At 41.6% G+C, this 15,653-nt stretch overlaps 1 protein-coding gene across 1 annotated transcript; it reads left to right on the top strand.

The window, feature by feature from the left end:
* The first annotated feature begins 9 nt into the window (after positions 1-9).
* Positions 10-13,887, top strand: NOA1 (nitric oxide associated 1). The gene is made up of 7 exons (XM_058298045.2): positions 10-1,681; positions 3,386-3,550; positions 4,463-4,668; positions 7,811-7,942; positions 8,912-9,028; positions 11,056-11,176; positions 12,746-13,887. Exons 1-7 carry the CDS (start codon positions 529-531, stop codon positions 12,940-12,942), a joined length of 2,091 nt encoding a protein of 696 aa, XP_058154028.1. The 5' UTR covers positions 10-528; the 3' UTR covers positions 12,943-13,887.
* Positions 13,888-15,653: the final 1,766 nt, after the last annotated feature.

Here is a 15,653-nt window from a genome sequence, read left to right on the forward strand (position 1 = left end):
TTCAGGAGCGGGTCCCTCGGGTGGCTGATTGCCGGAACCGCTCCTACAGCTGGAGGGTAGTTTGCGAGTCGGATCCAGACAGCGAAAGATTTGGGGGAAGCTTTTTGTTTTTCCAGTGTTGTTACACTAATAATGACTCCTGGGGAAAAAAAAAAACCAAGAAGACTTTTTACAGTTCTGAAGACCAAAAGCCACGAAGCTTTTTAAAAATGTGATTTAATAAGGGCGGGGTTTGCCCGCAGTGGAGCACTGAAGAAGCTTGAAAGTGAACAAACCCACAGCACTCATTCTCTTCGGTCGTCTTAACTTAGTATTTACGTCCCTGGTGCAATTGCTGCAAGATGTAGCGGGCTGTCCGGCCTCAGAGCCTTCCAATCGCGAGACTTCACGGGATTAGAGGTTAAGAGGAGAGGCCGGAGGGAGGCCGGTAGCCGGCGGCAGATCCCAGGCACCCCCAGACTGTAGTCTTCCCTTCCCAGGGCGCGTGCGTGCACGTGGCTCCGCCCCTTTGCTGGAGGCCACATCCTCATGCTACCCACTCTTGTAACCCGCGGGTTGCTCTTCCCGGTGCTGAGGGGATCCGCTCCCGCGGTGGTCCGCCATGGCCTCCGGGAGCAGCTCATCAAGAAGAGATGCGCGGCGTCTTCTTTCTTGCAGCACTCCTCCGGCCTGGGACACGAGCTTCACCATGGCCGGACGGCAAGTGGGGACTACGGAGGAGAGACTGATATGGAGGAGCGTTTTCTGTTCCCCGAATATATTCCGGAGCCAGTGCCCGAGCCGACTCCCGAAGAGCAGCTGCGGGAGCTACAGCAGCGGCAGGAGGAGCAGGAGCGGCGGAGTCAGGAGCGGCGGGAGGAGCGGCGGCAGCAGAAGCTAAGGGCCAGCCGTCGTCGGGTGCACCTGGTGGTGGGGCATCCGGACCCGACGGTGCCATCCAGCGGCGTGAGCTGCTCGGGCTGCGGGGCCGAGCTGCATTGCCAGGAACCCGGCGTGCCCGGCTACCTGCCCAGCGAGAAGTTCCTCAGGGCAGCGGCGCAGGAGGACGGCGGGCTGGCGCGGACCGTGTGCCAGCGGTGCTGGCTGCTGGTGCACCACCGGCGCGCCCTGCGCCTGCAGGTGAGCCGCGAGCAGTACCTGGAGCTGGTGAGCACCGCGCTGCGGCGGCCGGGGCCCGCCCTCGTGCTCTACATGGTAGATCTGCTGGACCTGCCCGACGCCCTGCTGCCCGACCTGCCAGCCATGGTGGGCCCCAAGCAACTGATCGTGCTGGGCAACAAGGTGGACCTGCTGCCCCAGGACGCTCCCGGCTACTGCCAGCGTATCCGGAAGCGGCTGTGGGACGACTGTGTCCGCGCCGGGCTCCTGCGGTGCCCTGGCCACCGAGGACCACTGGACCTCGGCGGGGACGGGCATCGGGACCTAGCGGAGAATCCGAATCCCCCGGCCCAGCCCCGCCCGGTGCTTAGGGACGTGCGGCTGATCAGTGCCAAGACAGGCTACGGAATCGAAGAATTGATCTCTGCGCTTCAGCGCTCCTGGCGCTATCGCGGCGACGTCTACCTGGTGGGTGCCACCAACGCCGGCAAGTCCACTCTCTTCAACACGCTCCTGGAGTCCGACTACTGCACCGCCAAGGGCGCCGAGGCCATCGACAGAGCTACCATCTCCCCATGGCCAGGTGAGCCGTGTTGAACGTCTGGTGGTGACCCCAGGCTCCGATTACATCCTTATGTAATGTCCACCAGGGGATGCCTGGAGTCTCTCCTTAAAAAAATTCTCTCCTAACTTTGGACGCAAGTTTCTTTTCTGAGTCAGCTTAGTGCTTGGAGATTCCATATATTTTAGTAATTTTTTAATAGAAATACTTCGCACTTTTGTGTACCAGTCACTGTTCTAGGAACTGAAGATACACCAGGAAAAAGCAAAGTTCCTGCCCTCTTGGAAGTTTCCCTTGTAGCCTTATAGCGGTATGTTCCTCCCTAAAGTCATGCTTCCTTTTACTCTATGAACCTCCCTTCACCCCCTCAATCCTACTCCACACCTCGAGTTTATTCATGTGATCAGTATGCTATGCACGTTTCAACATTTGAATAGTTCACTAATGCAATGTATGTGGTTTTGTTGGAAAGAAATGTGGACTTGTTGCTTACAGAAATTTCTGTAATTGGAAAATGGCACCTTCTATGACCCTTATTGGTATTTAACAGTTACACTCTTAATGTGGTACTAACTGGCCCATTTGTTCCTTTGAAATTAGAGTTTATCTTTGTTAGGTAAACTGCTCTTATCTGTCTTTTTTGCACATTGGTTGAATTATTCACGAAAGTGCTTTTATGCCATAACATGGTAAAAATGAAAAGAAATCAGGCCTGCAGGAACTAAGATTCAAATCCTAGATTAGACTGTGCTTCAGTCTCTGAACCTGTTTCTTCCTCTATAAAATGAGAATAATTTTATAGAGCAAAGGTTCTTAACCTTTTTTGTTCCATGGAACCCTTTGCCAGTCAGGTGAAAACCACGGACTCCTCAGAATGTAGTGGCAGATAGTTTTATGAGTCAACATTGGAGGTCAGAGAAAATAAAGATAATAAGTTGATTTTTTTCAATTCAAGCTCATGGACCCCCTGAAATCTTTCCACAAACCCCTTGGGGTTCCATGGACCCCTGGTCAAGAATCCCTGTTAAGGGAGCCACAGTGTCTCAAGTGATTAGGTGCCTCCTTCCCACATCAGAGGTCCTGGGTTCAGTTCCCCGTGCCTCCTAAAAAGAAGACCAGCACACAACAAACAGACACAGCAAATGCAAACAACAAGGGGGCAGGGAGAACTAACTAAACAAAATAAATCTTAAAAAAAAAAAATCCCTGTTACAGAGAGTTGTCTTGAAGGTTCAATGAGATAAATCACAGTACTCAACACAACGTAGCTCCTCAAGGGAAGTAGATTTGGCTCAATACATAGAGCATCCGCATACCACATGGGAGGTCCAGGGTTCAAACCCAGGGCCTCCTGACCTGTGTGGTGAGCTGACCCACACGCAATGCTGAAGCACGCAAGGAGTGCCCTGCCATGCAGGGGTGTCCCCCTCATAGGGGAACCCCATGCACAAGGAGTGCACCCCGTAAGGAGAGCCTGCCCAGGAGTGGCGCCACACATACAGAGAGCTGATGCAGCAAGATGACACAACAAAAACAGATTCCCAGTGCCACTGACAAGAATACAAGCAGACACAGAAGAACATGCACTGAATGAACACAGAGAGCAGACAACTTATATGTGGGAGGGGGAAGAGAAATAAATATAAATAAATAATTTTTTTCCTCCCTTTATTCCCTTGTTTGGTACAATATTTATAAAAACATATTTATTCTTTGGTATTTCAGGTACTACATTAAACCTTCTGAAGTTTCCTATTTGTAACCCAACTCCTTACAGAATGTTTGAAAGGTACAAAAGGCTTAAAAAAGATGCAGCCAAAACTGAAGAAGATCTTAGTGAGCAAGAACAAGGTCAACTTAATCACTTGAAAAAGCATGGTTATCTAGTAGGTAAGCATTTTCCATAGGAAAACTTAATGGTTTTATGTGAAAATTTTTTGTTGAAAAACCTTAAATATAGCTGTCTGGGCACTACTTTTGTCATTATGGAACATAGACCCTTCTGAAGTGGGGTTCTGTTTGGAAACCAAGTTTAGTGTGCTAAGAAAATAGAGACGGTAATACTTAGAGAAGTCCAGGAAAGGAAGCATGCAATAACTGCCCACCTAGACATTGCCAGCAGTAGAAGGTTGTTGGCTCCGTGCAGCAGCTTAAAATTAGGCTATCCACTTTCCTTGGTGTCTCTTTTTAGCCTTCCATTATTAAAAAGTTTGGTTTCCAACCCACCCCCACCCCCAATGTGTGCTCAGCCTGCCATACACTTGATCATTGCAACAGTCTGACTCCTGTACCTTTTTTTTTTTGGTTTATTTTATTTATTCCTACCCCTTGCCCCCCCCTTTGTTTGTGCTCACTCTCTGCTTTCTGTGTCCATTTGCTGTGTGCTTGTCTTCTCTTTAGGAGGCACTGGGAACTGAACCTGGGATCTCTCCTATGGGAGAGTGGTGCACAATCACTTGAGCCACCTCAGCTCCCTGCTTTGTTGTGTCTCTCATTGTCTTTCCTCTTTGTGTCTCCTTGTTGCGTCAGCTCGCTGCGCCTGCCCGTCATGCCAGCTCTCTATCTTCCTCGTCTTCTCCAGGAGGCACCGGGAACCAAACCGGGACCTCCTATGTGGTAAGCGGGAGCTCAATCACTTGAGCCACGTCCGCTTCTCCCTGTACCTTTTAAAGGCAAAGATAGATAGCATTGTTTCCATGTAAGTAGTCTTAGTAACTTATTGGAAGCAAACAAAAAATATTATCTGTCTGGAGTCAAAAGCTTTAAAGGAATGACTAATAACTTCAATGTAACTTGTTTTAGGAAGAGTTGGAAGAACATTCATATATTCAAAAGAACAGAAGGATAAACCTGCCTTTGAGTTTGATGCTGATTCACTTGCCTTTGACATGGGAAATGAACCTGTTCTGGTTGCAGACAAACCCACCAAAAAAGTAGAATTGACCCCAGAAGATGTGAGAGATGCCCACTGGTTTCATGACACTCCTGGAATTACAAAAGAAAATTGTGTATGTATTGATTTCTTTTAGAAGCATTAATGTAGTTATGCAAGTAACATCTTAATTGGCAGAAACAAGGAAAGGGGATATGCTTTCATTTTTAGACTCAGTTCTGATTCATTCATAAAAGTGATTCACAGATGAATCCATATACCTTCAAGTTCTGTATTACGTTGGGTAGACTTGGCTGCTTACAACCTACTTGTATTATGATTGTGGGTAGTACTTTAGTTAAGAGACATTTATAGAATACTAGACTTTTGAGGTTGGAAGAAATCTTAAATATCACTGCAGTTCAACCATCTATTCCATGTTTGAATTCCCTTTGTAATACAGCCACCAAAAGGTCATCTAGTTTGAACTTAAGTAAGGAGTGACTCACCATCGTCTGAAGCAGTATCACATTACCTCCCAAGCTCACCTATTTGGTCTTTGACTCTGTCTTTGTGTTCAGCTGAACAGTTCCCTATATCTTATACCCATTGTTCATTGAAGCTGTTTGAAACCAATGTAATGCCTATTTTTTTTTGTCTTTTTTTTTTTAATATAGCATTCAAAAAATATGAGGTCTCCATATAACCCCCACCCCCCTCACCCCACTCCTCCCCCAATAACAAACAGCCACCTCCATCATCATAAGACATTCATTGCATTTGGTGAATACATCTCTGAGCACCGCTGTGCCTCATGGTCAGTGGTCCACACCATAGCCCACACTCTCCCACAGTCCACCCAGTGGGCCATGGGAGGACATACAATGTCCGGTAACTGTCCCTGCAGCACCACCCAGAACAACTCCAAGTCCCAAAAATACCCGCACATCCCATCTCTTCCTCCCACTCCCTACTCCCAGCAGCCACCATAACCACTTTCTCCACACCAATGCCAGTAATGCCTATTTTCCTTGCCAGACTTTGAACTATTTTAAAGTGCAATGTCCTGTCTCTATCCCTATCCTTTTCTTTCATTTGTTCATCCAGCAAACATTGAACACTCATTATGCTGACATAATCCAGATTATTTGTCTTCATTTCCCATAGCTGTTCTCTTTGAGAGATAGAATCAAGGCTATTCATCATCCCAGGCTGCCTTTAGAATCTTGTTTTCAAAAATTTGTTTCTTTGTTTTTTTCTTAAAGTATGACACTCAGAACTGAATTTTTTCTATCAGTGTTCTCTGATGAGTATAGTTTAGAATAGGATGAACTTTACCTGTCTTGCCTTGATAGATCTTTTGAAACCAGTTGCAGGATCTTATGGACAACCTTCAATCTTGCAATTTTTTATTCATTTGCAGTTTTGATCTTCATCCAAAGTAATTGATTCAAGCACATATCTGTACAGTCTTGCAACAGAGCCATTAACCAACATCCTTTGAATCTGGTTACTGATTAGTTCTAATTTGCTTAATTATCTCTGTATCTCTCTGTGAAACAACAGTGAGTTCTTAGGTACTTTTCCTTCCTTTGCCTCATTAGGATCACTTACAATTTCATTCTCAGAATTGTATTCTATGAAACCCTTGTTTTTTTTTTTAACATTTATTTTTTATTTATTTCTCCCTCCTCCCCCAGTTGTCTGCCCTCTGTGTCCATTCACTGTGTGTTCTTCTATGTCCACTTGTATTCTTGTCAGCAGCACCCGGAATCTGCATCTCCTTTCATTACATCATCTTGCTGCATCAGCTCTCCATGTGTGCAGTGCCACTCCTGGGCAGGCTGCACTTCTTTTCACGCTGGGTGACTCTCCTTATGGGGCACACTCCTTGCACGTGGGGCTCCCCTACATGGGGGACTCCCCTGCGTGGTATGCACTCCTTGTGCGCATCAGCACTGCACGTGGGCCAGCTCATCACACTTGTCAGGAGACCCTGGGTTTGAACCTTGGACCTCCCATGTGGTAGGTGGACGCCCTATCCATTGGACCAAATCCGCTTCCCAAGGCCCTTAAGTTTTTAGATATAAAAAGCCATCCAGCACTAGTAGCTTGCTTCCATGCCAGTTTACTGATATATTCATTTGATGCCTTAAACCAGGAGGTCTTAACCCTTTTTTTCCATGGACCCCTTCTTAGAACATAGCAGCAGATAGTTTTATGACAGTCTGCATCAGCGGTCAGAGAAAATGAAGATAATAAGTTTATTTTTTTCAGTTCAGACTCATGGACCCCCTGAAATCTTTCCACAAACCCCTTGGGTCCATGGACCTGTGGTTAAGAACCCCTGCCTAAAACCAATGTTGTCCAAACTGACCAGGGAACTGTTATGAAATGGCAGTGTTAGGCTTTCTGCTAAAAAGAGTTCAAAGATTTCCTTACTGTTGTTGATTTTAATGTGCCTTTTCAAATACCTTTTCAAATATCAGTGCTGAGGAAAGCTATTTCCATCCCCCCTTCTTAGGTATTTTCTTGTGACCCTCTCTAGTTATCACTTAAAGTTTTTATTTCCTTGCTATTTTTTCTTAAGAACCAAGTTCACAAGTTTATCTATTTTTTACCTTCTTTCTCTCTCTCTCTTTTTTTTTTAAATCAAATTTTGATTTCTAGAATCTAAACGAATCCCGTACTTTCCAGCTTTCCTTAAGTCAGAGAATTTACATTTCTCTCTCTCTCTTTTTTTTTTTTTTTTTTTTTGGCTGAGTATGCAATAAGGAAATTGAAGGCCAGAATTTGGAAAGTAGTTCTTCAAGCTCTTTACCTGCTCCTAGAATGAAGTGACCATTTTGCAGTAATGCATTCATATAATTGCCGCTAGGACATAAGATAACATGTTCCCTTACCTTAAACTGAAAATCGCAGTTCCCTGGAAACCTGGATGGAAGAAGAGTATATTTTCTTGGTATTAAAGTAGCTATATTTTCAGGTTCACACCACTTTTGACGTTTAGGGATGCTGCTAACATTGAAAGTCCCATTTGCCTATAAAATTCGTTTGCTGTTACTCAAGTTTAAGTTGTAAAAGAAGAGTAAAAGTAGATTGAGATTGATCTAGACAGAAAGAATGTATGTACATTTTATGTGCAGCAAATCCTGATGTTATTTTGGTTTATTGTGAAGTCGAATATTTTTTCATCAGTTTATCTTATAGGTAAATCACAATATATTGTATCTTCCATAAAAGTAATTCTCTAAAACAAGCTACCATTTGCTTCACAGATTTTAAATCTTCTAACAGAAAAAGAAGTAAATATTGTTTTACCAACACATTCCATTGTTCCAAGAACTTTTGTACTTAAACCAGGAAGTGTTCTTTTTTTGGGCGCTATAGGCCGCATAGATTTTCTGCAGGTAGGTAAACTGTACCATTAAAAAAATGACTGAATACTGGGATTTACTTTAAATAATCCAGGGGGAAATAGGAGGGGAGGGTTTCAGATAGATGAACAAGATTGGTAAAATGTTGATAAGATGATAACTGGGGAGGTTCAATATTTTTTTCTTGTTTTGGTGTGTTTGAAAATTCTCATAATAAAAATTCAGAGGGCGTGAGAAATGGGCTTCTCCCACCCCCCATTAAAGAAAGAACACAAGATCTGAAAAACTGTATCATCAGTGAATGTTGAGTACCACATTCAGCTTGGTATTTAAGATAAGATGCTGTCCCTACCCTGTAGTGTTGTTTCAATGGAAATCATAGGTTAAACCTTTAGGTACAAGGTTGATATATGGTGAATAAATCCCAGAATTCTTTATATCCCATGATATGTGTGCTTGTATATGTGTGTGTTTTGGGTTTAGCATTCATTTACAAGTATCATTTGGGGAATCTTGAAGTATCTGTAGAATTGTTCCCCATTTTGCCAAAGTGAAGGCGATAGGAGGAAAATGAAACTTGAATGTATCCAACAACAATGCAACTTGTGGACCACTGTTATAACACATTTCTTGGGTTTTGTGTTCATAATTTATTGAACATTACACACTTAGAACCCTTATACATTTCATTAAAGCCTACAGAATATTAATACTTAAACAGGGACAGGCAAGGGGGACATATTTCCTTTTCATTTTTAATAATGGATATATTATGGGTGTTTTAGGGTGCAAGTAAATCTGTAGAAGCAGTCATAGTTTTCCATGGATTGTTGAAATGCACTGCTCCATTATTATGCCTTCTTTATTAGACATTAATATAGATTGACTACAGTTGCAGTTACTTTTAAAGATAGCTTGATTTTTTCGTAACTGATTGTAACATGTAATGTAATTGTTTTGCAAGTTTTTCACTGTGTAAAGTAATTTTTTTCCTTTCTTTAGGGAAATCATTCAGCTTGGTTTACAGTTTTGGCTTCCAAACTCCTTCCTGTGCATATTACTTCCTTGGACAGGGCAGACGCTGTATATCAGAAGCATGCAGGTCATACATTACTCAAGGTAAGGAGACACACTTTAATGATTTCATTCAGTCATAATTAACATACAGTATGGTAGTCCCATAGCGCTGCTAAGAAAGCCTTTGTTGGGCAGGGCTGTCTTTGTTATACCATCAGTTAGCTCTCTCCTCACCTTGTTCTCCTTGAGAATTCTGGCTGTAAAGTGAAATGGGCTCTATAAGAAAAGGGGGAATTGATTTAAACCAATCCTAGAATAGCTGCAGAACTGTGCTTTCTCTAAACCTCACTGCCTAATACAGTAGCTACTAGCCACATGTGGCTATTCAATTTTAATTAGTTCATTAAAATTAAATAAAATTTCAAATGCTGTTCCTCATTCATACTGGCCACATTTCAAATGCTCAAAAGCCACATCATGCAGAAAGTTCTGTTGAACAACACTGTTCTAGATGTGAAGAACAGTGGAGAGAAGGTGTGAGTTTGTTACGACTGGGTACACTGCTGTTGGCATCTAGTGGGTAGAGGATGAGGATGCTGCTAAGCCTCCAACAGTGCACAGGACAGTCCGCTTCCGACAGCAAATAATTATCAAGCCCCAAATATCATAGGACCAAGGCTGAGAAACCCTATCCATGTAGAGTGGATCTCCTCCTAGGTTCCTAATCCCAGGCAATTATTCTATATATTGTCCCACTTCTTCTAGCTCATATTCTCTTGCTTGACGAGCTGCTTCCTTCGGTCTATAAATATGCTCAAATTGCTCTCATCTATTAGAAAGTAAACAAACAACTCTCATCTCCTTGTCCTGCTCATTCATTCCCTTTACAGTCCAGTTTGCTCCTGCTCTTCGCCACCCATCAAGGCCCTTACCATGCCACTGAATTTTTTTTTCAAGTTTTAAGGCGAAGTGAAATTACAATTTTTTTTAAAAAGCAAGACATTCCATACCCACTGCAGGCATGTTCTGTACAATATTAAGAGCATTAAAACCTGTGTTCAGTTACCTGCTCCATTCTACCACTTAACAAAACTGTAATTTGAGGCAGGTTTCCCTTATCTCTCTGTGTTGTACCTACCTCATGAGGTTGTGGAAAAGATTAAGTGCTAGGGCACTGTTCTAAGTACTATGTAAGTGTTTGCTATAGCTATTTTCATTGTTGCTATTGTTACGGAACACATCTGTTGCAAACGTACCAGGTGCAGTCAATGCCAGAGGTGATTACCATCAATTTTCATGCAACTGAAAATAAATCAAAAAATAAAATGTACACCTCCTTTCACAGAGGATAAAAACAAACAAATCTGACTCTAGAAATAAGTACTTATTTCTCTCTGGATTTACTAAGAGAGCCAGACTGAAATTGTAACATCTATCTTTGTGGCCGTAGTGCTTAACCACAGGACCTGGCCTTGAGTAGGCACTCATTAATGAATGGATAAATAAATTATTATCCATTTCCTTCCAATTTACAGAAACAAGTTTTGACATAGAAACTGAACCTTACCAATTATATATGTAATATTTACTTGTGCGACGAGGATTAATTTTTGTGGCCAGGCCTGTAGGAACTCAGGTAAATGGAAGGACATTGCCTTAACTGCCTAACATTACTCTACATGAAACCCTTTGGAGAACCGTAAAACCATTCAAACTAATAAAGCTCAGTTCTGCTGTCAGGAGGTTACTGCCGTGTGTGTGCAACATGTGGCGCGTTGTACTGGGATTTATAGGTTTCATCTCAGTCACAGAGTTCCTGTGCTTTTCGTTTTACCCTAAAAGTGATTTGGAGTTTTACAACAGTTGAATGTTTAAAGGGTTATATTCTTGATCCCTGTACAGAATTATCTTATCAGTAGTTTACTTACTATTAAAAATACAGGGCAAGTGCAGTGAATGTCTCATGATGATGGAGGAGGTGGTTGTTATGGGGGGAGGAGTGGGGTGATGGGGGTGGGGGGTATATGGGGACCTCATATTTTTTTAATGTAACATTAAAAAAATAAAGACCAAAAAAAAGATACAGGGAATTTAAACTTGAAAGCATCTTTATTTTATTTCAATGGAAGGTGCCCATGGGTGGAGAAGAACGAATGGCAGAATTCCCTCCTCTTGTTGCTGAAGACATTACATTAGGAGAAGGACTTGGAGAAACTGAAGCAGTGGCTGACATCAAATTTTCCTCTGCAGGTAATTTTACACCATGCATTTTTAAAAGTTGAATATAAGTCAGTTTTACTAACTTAAAGTGTATTTGTGTGTGTGAGTATATATATTTAATATACATTCTTTATTAGAAATGTTGTGAGCCTACAAAACAACCATGCATAATGTGCAGATTCCCATACATTACCCCTCCACAAACACCTTGCATTGTTGTGGAACTTTTGTTACAGATTATTAAAGAACATCAGACCCCACTAATAAGGTCCATAGCTTACATTTGGTGTATTTTTCCATATACCTCCTATTATTAACACCCTATATTAGTTTTGTACATTTGTTGTAGTTCATGAGCAAACACTCTCATATTTGTACTAATAACCACAGTCCATCTTCCACCACATGGTTCACTGTATTATACAGTCCCATGCCTTGTACAGTCCATCCAAAGTGCATACTCAGTGGCTCTCACTTTCATCACAGAGTTGTGCAGTCATTGCCTCAGTAAATTTTTTAATATTTTCCTTAGTCCACAGGAAAAAATCCCATACCCCCCATCACCTTATTTGACATTGATGCAGGAATATTATAATATTGGACTATAGTCCCATGCATCCCCTGCATCACCACATGCATCACCACATTCTTACCACTTTTTAATAGTGATGTACATTTGTTCTAGCTCATAGAAGTACATTCTTGTATTTATACTGTTAACCACAATCCTTATCCACCTCTGGTTCACTCTGTTATTCAATCCCTAGATCATTCTCTAGGTTTCTTTCAATTGACATTTACATCCCCAAACTACCCCCTTCAGCCACAATCCCATTTATACACCAGCCATCTTAGTTATACTCAAAATAATGTGTTACCATCAACCCTATCCATTTCTATACTTTTATAGTCAAGCTAATTAAAAATTCTACATACATTAAGCATTATTACCCCATCTCAAACCTCAGCCTATCCCCTAGTAACCTAAATCTAGGTTTTAAATCCATGTGTTTATTCTTCATATTAGTGAACTATTTGTCCTTCTGTTTCTGGCTAATTTCACTCAGCATAATGTACTCAAGGTTCATCCAGGTTGTCATATGTGTCCCAGTTTCATTTCTTCTTACAACTGCATAGTATTCCATCATATGTATATACCACATTTTGTTTATCCATTCATCACTTTATGTACACTTGCATTGTTTCCATCTTTTAGCAATTGTGAATAACAACTATGAACATTGGTGTGCAAATGTCTGTTCATGTCATTGTTGTCAGTTCTTCTGGATATATTCCTAGTAGAGGATGGCTAGATAATATGATACTTCTATATTTACCTTCCTGAGGAACCACCACTGTCTTCCACAGAGGTTGCACCATTCCACATTCCCACCTACAGAGAAGGAATATTCCTACTTCTCCACATCCTCTCCAGCACTTGTTTTGTTTTTTTAATAATGGTCATTCCATGAAGTGTGAGATGATAAAGACTGAAAAGGAGCGATCTGGCCTCCTTTTCTGCTCCATTTTGAGCTTGTTTGGTGTTTTTAATAAGGTGGTTCCTGATACCATTTTGTGTTCTGTCACATGTCTTCCTAGGTTGGGTTGCAGTAACACCTCAGTTTAAGGACAGACTGCATCTCCGAGGCCATACACCTCGAGGAACAGTTCTGACGGTCCGGCCTCCTCTCTTGCCACATATTGTTAACATCAAAGGAATGCGCATCAAGAAAAGCGTGGCCTATAAAACCAAGACACCTGCTTCCCTTGTGTACAATCTGCAGAGGAAGAAATAAGACACGGTCCCACCACCCTTTTTAAAGATCTTAAAAGTTGACCTTTTAAACCACTCTGGACTGTGTCTTTAATGTAATGGAACTTTTAAATACAAGGATTTTTTTAGGGCATGTGTATGTGTTTTTGTATATTGTGACCCAAATTTACCTAAAAAGGAGAACACCTGCTACATTCAGTTTTCTCCAACTACTGTTTTTTGGTTTTTTTTCATTGAGACAAGGTGTCGCCTCTTTTTTGATGCCTGTAATTGACAGGACAGTTTAGCAATTAGAATGGGGGGGAGGGGAATGGCAGAAAATTCATTTCTCCAAAATGCATTGTTTTAAATAAGCTGGAGGTGAGTAGGTGGCTTTGCTCCATGTGATCATCCAGAGATCCAGCTGGTAGAACACTCTATGACTTCCTTTTCTGGGTCTAAGATGGTGGCTCCAGTTGGCATCATTTCTAAGCAAGTGGGAAGAGGTGAAGAGAATGAAGGGCAAGCAACTTCCCTATTTTAAAGAAGGAAAAAAAGCTGGAAGTTGCACTTACCACTTCAGTTCACATTGCCACAAGGAGTCTGGAAAATATAGGGGGAAATGGAGACCATTTGGGGGTTTTATTACTTAATGAAAGAAGGGGAGAATGGATATGGAACAATCAAAAGTTTACCTTACACAGTTTTAAAGTGCCTGAAAATCTTAGATAGAAAGACATAGTTTGAATCTTCCTTTAATATCCAGTCTATTCTGCAACTATGAAAGAGAAAGCACTTTAACCATTTTATTGACATTTGCCTGTTACGTACCATGTGTAGCATTTACTATAGTAAAACCTAAGAAAATATATTGATCAGACATCTTTACCTGTTGTTATTCCTAGGTAAGTGGTACTGTGGCTGTACATAATAATTTGTCAAGTCGCAATGCCTAATGTTGGAATAAATGCTTGTGGCATAAACTGGGCGAAAATGCAGTTAGATCCATGAAATTTCCCTAGATTCTGAGGGTTAGTCTTTTTTTTTTTAAGATTCATTTTGTTTATTATTTCTCCCCACCTCCTTGTTGTTTGCACTTGCTATGTGCTGTGTCTTTAGGAGGCACCTGGGAATAAACCCAGGACCTTTGACATGGGAAGGAGTTGCCTAATTGCTTGAGCCACCTCCATTCCCTGCTTTGTTGTAACTCTCATTATCTTTTCCTGGTGTCTCTTGTTGCATCAGCTTGCTGCATCAGCTTGCTGCACCTGCCTGTCACATCAGTTCTGTCTTGCTTGTTGTCTTTAGAATGCACCAGGTACCTCTGCTCCCTGCTTTGTTGTGTCTTTCATTATGTTTTTTCTTTTTGTGTCTCTTGTTACATCATCTTGTTGTGTCAGCTTGCCATGCCTGTCCATTGTACCAGCTCACTGTCTTCTTTAAGACGTTCTGGGAACCAGACAATGGACCTCCTATGTGGTAGGCGGGAACTCAAGTCACCTGAGCCACATCCACTTCCCTGAGGGTTAGTCTTAATAGAGATCCATGTAATCTCCCAATGTATGGGAGCAACTATGATTTCACATCTCCTCCCTTCCGCTAGCTAAGCCTTTTCCTACAACATTCTCTTAGAATAAAGCTAATGGAAAATTTTTGAGATGCAACTTGTAAAAATTTCGTAGATCTCATTTTCAAAGTGAATGCTGTGGGTATCATGGGAGAGAGAGTTCTCTGTGTATAAAACTGCGTTTCAGTATATGTGGCATCTCTGGTACCCAGACACTAAATGCCAAAAACAACTCCCCCACTCCCTCCATTGAGTCATGACAACCAAAAAAGTACCCCTGAGATTTCCAAATGTGCCTCTAGAGGGCAACAGCTTCCCAACTTGAAAAAATAGAACTCCTTTCTAGTTGTTTTTCTGTTCTGTTTTTTGTTTATAGAAAATGAAATACTACTAACTTTACAAGTTAAAATTGTGGCCATTATATTTCTATCTTCTCTTGAGAACAAGAGTTCATCGTTGGAGCTTAGGCCTGACTCTTAAAGAGAATGAAGAAAGTATGGTACCTAGAGAAATACAGAGCCTAAAAACTGTCACTATTACCTTGACAACTTATGAACATGTGTTTTAGAATCCTTTTCCTTATCTTCTTTCCAGGCTTTCAAGCCTCAATAACAAAGATTCTGTTTTTAAATGTTCATAGTTCATTTTTTCAGGTTTCCTTCACTTGTAAAATTCAGTGATTTTTGGCTCATAAAACTTGACTCAGGAATACCTAAAAATGTTCCAAGGTACCTTTCTGGGAGTTTCAAACAGTGCAACATATTAGCTTATCTCTTTGAGTCTTGACAGTCTCATGAGGAAGTTGCTCTAGATTGTTCTGAAATGTTCCTAGTACTAAATATTTGTAATTCTGACTGAAAATAGGCAGAAAAGAAAACAAGGCAGCTTACAATAGCTAAGACAAAAAATAAGATTCTCTATGGCTAGACTTAGTTGAGGATCTCTACTATGATCTAGTATTAACTTATCCCTAATCATCCAACCCAACAGCCCAAGAACACTGCTGGGCTGTTGAAGTGTTCAACAGGGGATTTTGCTTTAAGACAATTTTTTGTTACTGTGTTGGTTTCTGAGCTTTAGTCTGTTTTCTGATACTTCTTGATCCATTAATCTAAATAGACTTCCCTTGTGTAAATAATCATTTACACTACAGTGGAGTACTGGAGTTAGTGAGTCCTTTTTTCCAG

The sequence above is a fragment of the Dasypus novemcinctus genome, chromosome 1 (genome assembly GCF_030445035.2).
Source record: "Dasypus novemcinctus isolate mDasNov1 chromosome 1, mDasNov1.1.hap2, whole genome shotgun sequence".
In the NCBI taxonomy this organism is placed as follows: domain Eukaryota; kingdom Metazoa; phylum Chordata; class Mammalia; order Cingulata; family Dasypodidae; genus Dasypus; species Dasypus novemcinctus.

Coding starts and splice junctions, on each gene's coding strand:
- NOA1 (XM_058298045.2), top strand. CDS start 529: ATGCTACCCACTCTTGTAACCCGCGGGTTGCTCTTCCCGGTGCTGAGG. Junction 3,551..4,462: donor AAAGCATGGTTATCTAGTAG/GTAAGCATTTTC, acceptor AACTTGTTTTAG/GAAGAGTTGGAAGAACATTC. Junction 9,029..11,055: donor CAGGTCATACATTACTCAAG/GTAAGGAGACAC, acceptor TTTCAATGGAAG/GTGCCCATGGGTGGAGAAGA.